Source organism: Ovis aries, chromosome 8 (assembly GCF_016772045.2).
Source record: "Ovis aries strain OAR_USU_Benz2616 breed Rambouillet chromosome 8, ARS-UI_Ramb_v3.0, whole genome shotgun sequence".
Lineage (NCBI taxonomy): Eukaryota > Metazoa > Chordata > Mammalia > Artiodactyla > Bovidae > Ovis > Ovis aries.
In genome coordinates this window covers 56788653-56798737 of record NC_056061.1, presented here as the reverse complement: position 1 = coordinate 56798737, position 10085 = coordinate 56788653, and the positions used below count along the sequence as shown (strand labels likewise).

Here is a 10085-nt window from a genome sequence, read left to right as displayed (position 1 = left end):
TTCTTTGCCTTTAACGTTCTGTTGATATTCTCTGTGAAGCTGACTGATTTGGAGTGATTTAAAAGTCTAAGGTTAAAGGTGCTCTGACTACTGTGCTATTTTAGCAAGTAGGATAAGAACACAAAAGTTAAGAAACACTGAACAAGGACCTACTGCATAGCACAGGGAACTCTGCTCAATGTTATGTAACAACCTAAGTGAGAAAAGAATTTGAAAAAGAATAGGCACATGGATATGTACAACTGAATTACTTTACACCTGAAACTATCACAATATTGTTATCCAACTATATCTAATACAAAATAGTCTTAAAAAACACTGAAACTATCAGAGCCCCTATTTCTGACTTCACTATATTCAGATTCTAAGAAGAAAAAAAATAAATGAAGAAAGGCAACAAGGGAAAACAATACATTTATTAAGAGGCATGAAAATGCATAAACTCACTTATAAATAAATGTAATATAATTTACCCAGTGAAAAAATAGCAAAAATCCATGAGTAAACTGGATTTTATCTTTGAAATGATTACATATTTGATCTCTAATAGTTTCCCCCTCCATCATGATCTGTTAGTAGCAGCAATTTTACAACGATTATAGAAAAAGCTGTTACCAGTGATTATCATATGGGAAGGAAAATTTCCAAGAATATTCTTTAAAAATGAACCAGTGCAAGCAAATTCAGATTATAAGGGATACAATAAGACATGGGCCAGCTTATCTTCAGAAAAGTAGAAAATAAAAACCCCAAATATTCAGTAAGAAATGAAAAAGCAAACTACATTTCAATCATTGAAAAATAATACATATGGAAATTATAAAACATTCTTAACCAGTGACTGCAATAATTACATTTATAAATGTTCATTCAAGTACTAGTGATCAATAAACATTCAAAGTCTCATTAAAAGTAACACTAGATATAGATACATGTGAACAATGCTTTTTTTGACTGAACAACAACAAAAGTCATGTCAACAGGAAACAAATAACCCTTAAAATACTGGGTTTTATTTTGTTTTGTTTTGTTTTTTTTAGTAAATGATTTTTCACAGTCTGTATATTTTATCTGTGAGGACTCAAGGAACATCTCACAACAGCTAATTAAGAAGTCTTTTCTATAAAATGAATCGATATTACAGAGATAAACATTCTAAAACACAAGTTTAGCTTAAAAATAACAGTGCAGAATTCAGTTTTCTTTGGAAAGAAATTGTTCATTCCTTACCAAATGTTGGTTTGCTGTTGTGCAAACTATCAGAACACTTCTTTGGTTTTCACCAAAGAGCTATTTAATGAGCTGGAAAGATATCATAAACTCTAGTACCATGATAGCAATGTAGAGTTTATGTCAAAGTTGCACTGAAATCCACATCATTTCCTTGATTACTGTTGTTAATGAATCTCCCTTCAAAAAGCTCCCTCCTGATTTTGGCCTGAATCTCAGGCTTTAATAAAAGTGCTTTTATCTCCTTCACTTTGGATTGCAGACCCATCCTCTCTCGACGCAAAGCTTCATTAATTAAGTCCCGGATTCCAATAGGTTTCGGGCCTATGGGAAAAAAATTATATGATACATTTCATGTACAAATGCCAATGAAAAACATTAAATATGGCACACTGACTTATCAAAAGAAGGTTAAAAAGAAACCTTTAAAATGCTGCCCACATTTTATAGAAAAGGTTGCATTTCACCAAAATATATCATTTACAAGAATCAAATTTACTGTAAATAATGCATAGCAACAATACACATAGGACAAACATGAGACACTGTGGACCAACTTATGGGTAATAATTTCAACAGTGATCATTTTAATCGTAGCACTTGTTAGCTCTGTGTGTGTTTTGGCCTCAGATAAGGTAGTTAAATGCCCTGCTAGGCAAGTGAAATGGCAGTATTCCATTTATGTCAAGGCCTCTTCCATGTCCTTTAATTTGAGTCCACAAGGCATAACCCAAAGTCCCCTCTCCCTCAGCCATGGCTGAGGGCAAGTGAAACCTGGGCCATTCTTCCTTCGTAAATTGATTTCCTCTGATAGTCCCAGTTCTCCATTCCTCTTCTGTTGTGCTTCAGAAATGCAAACACGTCAATCATGAAAAGTATTAGGCAATCTTCACAGACTGGACAGGACACTTAGACAGCACAATGCGAATCAGTCCACTGACTCGGCAGAGGAGGGCAGGGGTGCTTCTCACGGAGCAGGGGGTCCTGCCTGCATTTGGGTCTCATTTCCTGTTGTTGTCACTGTCAGTGCCATTCCTATCAGCCTCTTCCGTTTTCACAGAGCTCCCATCCCCTGGCTTGTTTTTGCTCTGTGTTTCTTCCAGATACTGCTGGACAGCCTTGAGCACTGCATTCTCCACCAGCCTCTTACTGAGCCTTACCAGTTCAGCATCATCAGGCTCACCTCCATTCTTATCACCTACATTCCACAACAGAGAAGAGAGGTCACTGAGATCATATTGCCATAGAAACTCGGCATGCAGGGGCCAGCTAGTTCAGTTAGTTACAAAGAGCAAGCGGCCTTCAATCTGGTAGACTGGATCTATAAATTCAAGAATACTGGCTTGGCTTTTCATTTGCTACTTGCAGACTGCCTGTCCCTGAAGACTTCAGGTTGAAAAGCAGTTCATTAGCCCCAGTCTAAAAATACCCTACCTAGCAAAGCTGGAAGTTCCCCAGTTCTACATGGGATTTTTGTTTTTCTTTCATCCAAGGCTGATCATTACTACAAAGTCCATGCACCCACCCTCAGGAGACTTAGACATGTGAAATCACCAGCAAGATGAATCTGTTCGTACTCCACCACTATCAAATGTTAGGTAACCAAGATGTCCTAATTAACTAAGCACACAGGATCAGTGATTTTATAATACTTGGCCTAGACAGTTGTTAACAAAGTCTCAGCACTCCCATGAAGACAACGGTGGTTACTACTGCTAGGACCTAGTTTAAAATAAGCATGTTAAACTAGTATTCTTTTTAATTTCAGAATTATCACTACAATTTAAAAAATAGGAAACTCTTACACAAGAATTAGGATTACGACAGTAAATTACTAAATGTTAGTATTTTATGGTCATTTTGCTTCCCTGCTAGTAATGATCAAGGTTTAATTATCTTCTCATATTTCTGTAAAAGAGCTGGCTCTTGTCTGCTCGAAGTTGCACATTTCCTACTCACCCTCCTTCCTGTCTCCCTTAACTGAGTAAAAGAAAAACACTAGAGGCTTACCTCCCAGGCCCATTCAGTCCTTCATTTCCTTCCATTGAACTGTGGACCCAGGAAGGCAGATGAGTGACAGCGGCAAAGACATCTAAGCACCTAAGTACATTAAGTGAGTGAGTGAGTGAAGTCGCTTAGCCATGTCTGACTCTTTGCGACCCCATGGACTGTAGCCTACTATACTCCTCCGTCCATGGGATTTTCCAGGCAAAAGCATTGGAATGGGTTGCCATTTCCTTCTCCAGAGGATCTTCCAAACCCAGGGATTGAACCCAGGTCTCTAGCATTGTAGGCAGATGCTTTACAGGGAGAAGTAAGTACATTAAGTCAATGCTAACAGATCTCAAGGGAGTGATAGACATCAATGTACTAATAGTAGGGGATTTTAGTACTCTACTTTCAACAATGGATAGATCATTCAGATGGAATATCAATAAGAAAACAGTGGACCTGAACTATACTTGAGGCCAAATGGACCCAAGAGACATACAAAGAACATTCCATCCAACAGCACGAGAATATACATTCTTCTCAAGCACATACGAAGCATTCTCCAGGATAGATTGTTAGGTCATAAAACAAGTCTCAGCAAATGTTTAAAAACTGAAATCAAACCAGGTATCTTTTCTAACTATAGTGGTATAAAACTAGACGTCAACAGCAAAAGGAAAACTGGAAAATCCACAAATATGTAGAATTTCAACAAACACTCATGAACAACCAACGAATCAAAGATGAAATCAAAAGAGAAATTAAAAACATATATTTTGAAACAAACAAAAGTGGAAACACAACATACCAAACCTTATCATCCTGCAAAAGCAGAGCTAAAAGGGAAGTTTATGGTAATAAATGCCTGCATTAAGAAAAAAGAATAATCTCAAGTAATCAACCTAACTTGATATCTCAAGGAACTAGAAAAATAAGAACAAACTAAGCCCAAAGTTAGCAGAAAGAACATTAAAATCAGAGCAGAAATTAATGAAATAGAGAATAGAAAAACTGTAGAAAAGATCAATGGAACAAGAGGGTTGTCTTTTTGAAAAGATAAAAAAGAACAGATCTTTAAATAGACTTACCAAGATAAAGAGAATTCAAAACTATAAATGAAAGCAGAAACATTGTAACTGATACCACGGGGTGGGGGGGGGGGGGAATGTCATAAGAGACTACTATGAACAACTGTAGGCCACAAATCAAGACAACCTAGAAACATACAACTTTCCACAGACCAATAACAAATTTAAGATTGCATCAGTAATCAAAAACCTGCAACAAAGAAAAGCCCAGGACAGTCTGGGTTCATGGCTAAATTTTACCAAACATTTAAAGAAGAATTAATAACAATTCTCAAACCCTGCCAGGGGGAAAAAAAAAAAAAAAAAACTAAAGAGGATATAACATTCCCAAACTCTTTTATAAGATCAACATTACCCTGATACCAAAGTCACATAAGGATACTATAAGGGGAAAAAAAAAGGGCAGGCAAATACCCTCATGAATTTGGATGCAAAAAACTCAACAAAATACTACTACTGCTGCTGCTGCTGCTGCTGCTAAATCGCTTCAGTCGTGTCCGACTCTGTGCGAGCCCAGAGACAGCAGCCCACCAGGCTCCCCCGTCCCTGGGATTCTCCAGGCAAGAACACTGGAGTGGGCTGCCATTTCCTTCTCCAATGCATGAAAGTGAAAAGTCAAAGTGAAGTCGCTCAGTCATTTCCAACTCTTAGCAACCCCATGGACTGCAGCCCACCAGGCTCCTCCGTCCATGGGATTTTCCAGGCAAGAGTACTGGAGTGGGGTGCCATTGCCTTCTCCGCAACAAAATACTAGCAAACCAAATACAACAGTATGTTAAAAGGATCATACACCACAATCAAGGGATATTTATCCCTGAGATATAAAAGTTGCTCAACAGATGCAAATAAATCAATGTGATATACCACATTAACATGAAGGTTAAAAATCACATAATCATTTCAATGCATGGTTAAAAAAAAAACACACATGACAAAATTCAACATCCCTTCGTGACAAAAACTCTCAACAAACTTGATATGGAGGAACATGTATGTGCATGCCAAGTCGCTTCAGTGATGCCCGACTCTTTGTGACCCCATGGACTATAGCCTGCCAGGCTCCTCTGTCCATGGGATTCTCTAGGCAAGAATACTGGAGTGGGTTACCTTGCCCTCCTCCAGGGGATCTTCCCAACCCAGGGATTGAACCCCCCAGGTTTTTTTTAATGGCTCCTGCACTGGCAGGCAGGGCTCTTTACCACTAGCACCACCTGGGAAGCCCACGGAGGAACATACCTCAACATAATAAAGGCCATATATGACAAACCCACCACATTCAATGGTGAAAGGTTGAAAGCTTTCCCTCCAAAATCAGAATCAAGGCAGGAGTGCCTACCCTCACCACTCTTATTCCACATTGTAATGGAAGAACAAGCAAGAGCAATCAGGGAAGAAAAAAAAAAAAAAAAAAAAGAGACATCCACATCAGAAAGAAAAACACCTCTGTTTGCTGATAGCATAATCTTGTGTACAGAAAATACTAAAAATTGTTAGACCTAATAAGTGAATTCAGTAAAGTTTGAAGATATAAAATCAACATACAAGAATCAGCTGCATTTCTATACAGAACAACAAACGATCTGAAAAAGAAATTTTAAAAATAATACCATATAAAATAGCAGCAGAAACAATGAAATATTAAGGAATAAATTTAACCAAGGAAGTGAAATATCTATATACTAAAAAACTGTAAGACTCTGATCAAAGAAAATGAAGACACAAATAAATGGAAAAAAATATCCCATATATATGGATTGGAAGAGTGAATATCGTTAATATGTCCATACTACCAAAAGCCATCTATAGATTCAATGCAATCTTTATCAAAATTACAATGGCATTTATTTACAGAAATTAAAAAAAATTCTAAAATTCATATGAAAACACAAAAGATCCCAAATGGCCAAAGCAATCATGAGAAAGAATAAAGCTGGAAACATCACACTTCCTGATTTCAAAATAGTATGGTAGTAGTGTAAAAACAGACAGACCAATGGGATGGAGTTAAGAGCCCAGAAATAAATTCACATATATACAGTCAACTAATATTTGACAGTGACAATGATACAAGAATACATAATGGGGAAAGAACAGTCTCTTTAATAAGTAGTGTTGGAAAACCTGTATAGCCACATGCAAAAAAAAAAAAAATTAAATTTGACCCCTATCTTACATCACTCACAAACATTAATTCAAAATGAATTTAGGACTTAAATGTAAGACTTGAAACCTTAACACTCCTAGGAGAAAACACAAGAGAAAAGCTCCTTGACATTGGTTTTAGCAATGATTGTTTCTGAATATGACATCAGAAGAACAAGTGACAAATGCAGAAATCGACAAGTGGGACTAAATCAAACTAAAAAGCTTGTGCACAACAAAAGAAGAGATCAACAAAATGAAGAGGCAACACAGAATATGAGAAAATATTTGCAAATCACCTGTCTGACTTCATATTCAAAACTTCATGACAAAAATACAAACAATCCTATTAAAAAGTGGGCAGAAAATCTGAATATTTTTCCAATGAAGACATGCAAATAGCCAACAAATATAGGAAAAGGTGTTAAAATCACTAATCATCAGGAAAGGCAAATCAAAACTACAGGGAGGTACCACTTCACCCATGTCAGAATGGTTATTATGAAGAAAACAGAAAATAACAAATGCTGGTGAGGATGTAGAGAAAAGGGAACTCTTGCGTACTACTGGTAAAAATGTTAAATTGATGCAGTTATTATGGAAAACAGTATGAAGAGTCATAAAAAATTTTAAAATATAATTATCATATGATCCAGCAATCCCACTTCTGGGTAAATATCTGAAGAAAATGAAATCACTATCTCGAAGAGGTATCTGTGCTCCCATGTTCACTGTAGTATATTTCATGACAGAGAGACATGGAAACAACCTCAGGGGCCATCAACAGTTGAACAAATAAAGAAAACATGGTGCATACCTATTAACAAGAAAGAAATCCTGCCATTTGTGACATGGATAAACCTTGAGGCCTTATGTTAAGTGAAATAAGTCAGAGAAGGACAAATACTACATGACCTCACTTACCTATGGAATCTAAAAACACTGAACTTACAGAAACAGAGAGTAGAATGGAGGTTGCCCCTCACCCCAGGGGGCAGTGAGGGAGGGAAATATGTTGGTCAAAGGGAACAAACTTTCAAGTATAAGATGAATAATTCTTAGGATCTAATGTACAGCATTGTGACTATAGATAACAATACTGTATCCTAAACTTGAAACATGCTATGAGAATAGAGTTTTAATGTTCTCAACATAAAAACAAAACTAGAATTATGTGAAGTGAAAGATGTGTTAACTAATCTTGTTGTAGAAAACATTCCATTTTATTTATAGATATAGATAATGCTATCAAATCATCACCACTGAACACCTTAAACTTATATAATGTTATATGTCAATTATATCTCAATAAGGCTGGGAAAAAAAGAAGTAATTAGAATCCTCACACAGTAAATATCAGCTCAATTTCTGGAATAACACCCATGACCTCCAGAAGCCAAAAGCCCAATGTTATACTTACAACCTTGGGTCTGGGTCAGGCAGACACAAAGGGTGTGAGCAGGAAGATGGACATTATTTTCTATCCTCATAGGTAATAGGGATTGGAATACAAAAGCGTATATGCCAAGAGTGAGAACTGGCACCTAAACCCTCCTTCTGAGCCCCACCACTTCTATTTAACACATGTCCAAGGCCAATTATGCTGATACCATCATTCCTAGCAACATCCAAGGAGAAGAGAGATGGGTTACGGGTCCAACTGGACATACTACCAGTGAGGGCCTTAGCAACTGCTGCCTCCTCAAAAGTGACAATACGGCACTCCAGAGCCATGCTAAAAAATTCCTAGACAGAATATTTGCAGTGTAAAATATGCTTAGAATTGAGTAAGCTTCAACTCAGTGATATCCACACAGAAGTTATTAAATATAAATATGTCAAATTATTAAAAGAAAGATAAAGAAATTATTATTACTGTGGCACTACTAATACCACATTTGGGAGCAAGAACTGTGGGGCTAGAGAAGACTCTTGAGAGTTCCTTGGACATCAAGGAGATCAAACCAGTCAATCCTAAAGGAAATCAAGCCTGAATATTCATTGGAAGGACTGATACTGAAGCTGAAACTCCAATACTTTGGCCACTTGATGCAAAGAGCTGACTCATGAGAAAAGACCCTGATGCTGGGAAAGATTGAAGGCAGGAGAAAAAGGGAACAACAGAGGATGAGATGGTTGGATGGCATCACTGACTCAATGGACATGAGTTTGAGTAAGCTCCAGGAGATGGTGAAGGACAGGGAAGCCTGGCGTGCTGCAGTCCATGAGATAGCAAAGAGTCGGACATGACTGAGCGACTGAACAACAACAATAAGACTTTTTATTAGTAAGAATGAATGAGTACATTGCCTAATATTTAAAGGATTCTACCAGTCTTATAACACAGTGTTTATAGATACCTCCAGGTGTGTTACATGGAACTATTTTACAGTGGCTCTTCAAATTTAAGACAGGAAACCAAACTTCAAGTGAAGGAGTACTGCTTAAGTACCCTTCAATACATTGTAAATGACTCCACATCTGCCACCCTGTTTGCGCTCTGCATCTAAGCCAGAGACTGCATTCCTGGGGCTCTTTCTGACCCCAGGTGGCTATAAGATAACATCACTCATCACATACTGATACATCATCAATAAGATAACAGGGCTGGATTAGAGTCTAATGATAACTCAGTCTCTTAAGATGCCTCTCAGGTCAAAAAGATCTGTGCTTCTGTGATTTTTCTCAGCCCACAATGAAGCATCCCTGTTATTTCAAACGTTAAGAAATTTAAAACAGAAAAATCTTCCCATAAAATGTTAATTTTCCCTTCTGATTTTCCTTTTTTCATTTATGCTTTTACTATTACATTATCCAAGTCAACCAAGCTCAAAACAAGAATGTCACCACCTTTAACTCCTCCCTTTTCCTCATCAATCCACTTCATCACCAAGCCTTATCCATGGGCTTTTTACAACTTCTCCCCTCTTCAATGCATCTAGTATAACACCTCTAGATTCCTATTTCTAAAACAGCCCTTTTCACACACCATTGTCTCTGCAGGAAAATTTAAACGTGCCATCCAAAGCTTTTCAAAACCTACTTTTGGTGACCCCACCCCCACCCCCCACCCCCCCTCACACACACCCACCCCCACCCTCCCCAGGCACACTTCCACTGTTTGCTTGCAGCATCTCCTCAGGAATGTCTTCACAATCCCTTTTCTCTAGGCAGTCCTTCCTTCTCAGTAACTACATCCCCTACTTTACAAAGCCTTCCTTGGCTAACCCAGCCAGAAGGGATGAACTTCCACTGGATTACAATAACTCTGACTGCATGTATAATACACGGTTGCTTGGTCATTCATTCAACAAGGGTGCATAGAGGACTTACTATTTACCTGGCTATTTCAGCCTATGGTGATACAGGAGAGAGACAAAACTAAGTCCCACTGCTTTTCCTTTTAAAATTTCATTACAAATTATGAGCATTACTTATCAATGTATTTATTCACCAACTACTGATTCAGTTATCTGCTCTGCTAAAGACACATCTTGAGTGCAGAAACCATGCCCTACTTTTCTGTTATCTCTTGCTCTGCTACTCCACGGCACAGTTTATTGAATGCAATAAAAGTTCAATAAATATCTGTCAGTCAAGAGAACAGTTGATTAAAGTCCTTGCAGGCAGCAG

At 37.7% G+C, this 10085-nt stretch overlaps 1 protein-coding gene across 7 annotated transcripts in view; it reads right to left on the bottom strand.

Annotated features, from left to right (window-relative positions):
* Nucleotides 1–396: 396 nt before the first annotated feature.
* AKAP7 (A-kinase anchoring protein 7) overlaps nucleotides 397–10085 on the bottom strand; it is a 124327-nt gene continuing 114638 nt past the window's right edge. For 4 of the 7 annotated variants that reach the window (XM_060419652.1, XM_015097414.4, XM_004011320.6 and 1 more), the window contains one exon: nucleotides 397–2428. In XM_060419652.1, the coding sequence (XP_060275635.1) occupies nucleotides 2232–2428 (197 nt within the window). In that variant the 3' untranslated portion in view covers nucleotides 397–2231. Of the gene's footprint in view, nucleotides 2429–3307; nucleotides 3331–10085 lie in introns of those variants that run through there. The other 3 variants (XM_060419651.1, XM_015097413.4, XM_060419653.1) reach the window with 2 other exon arrangements.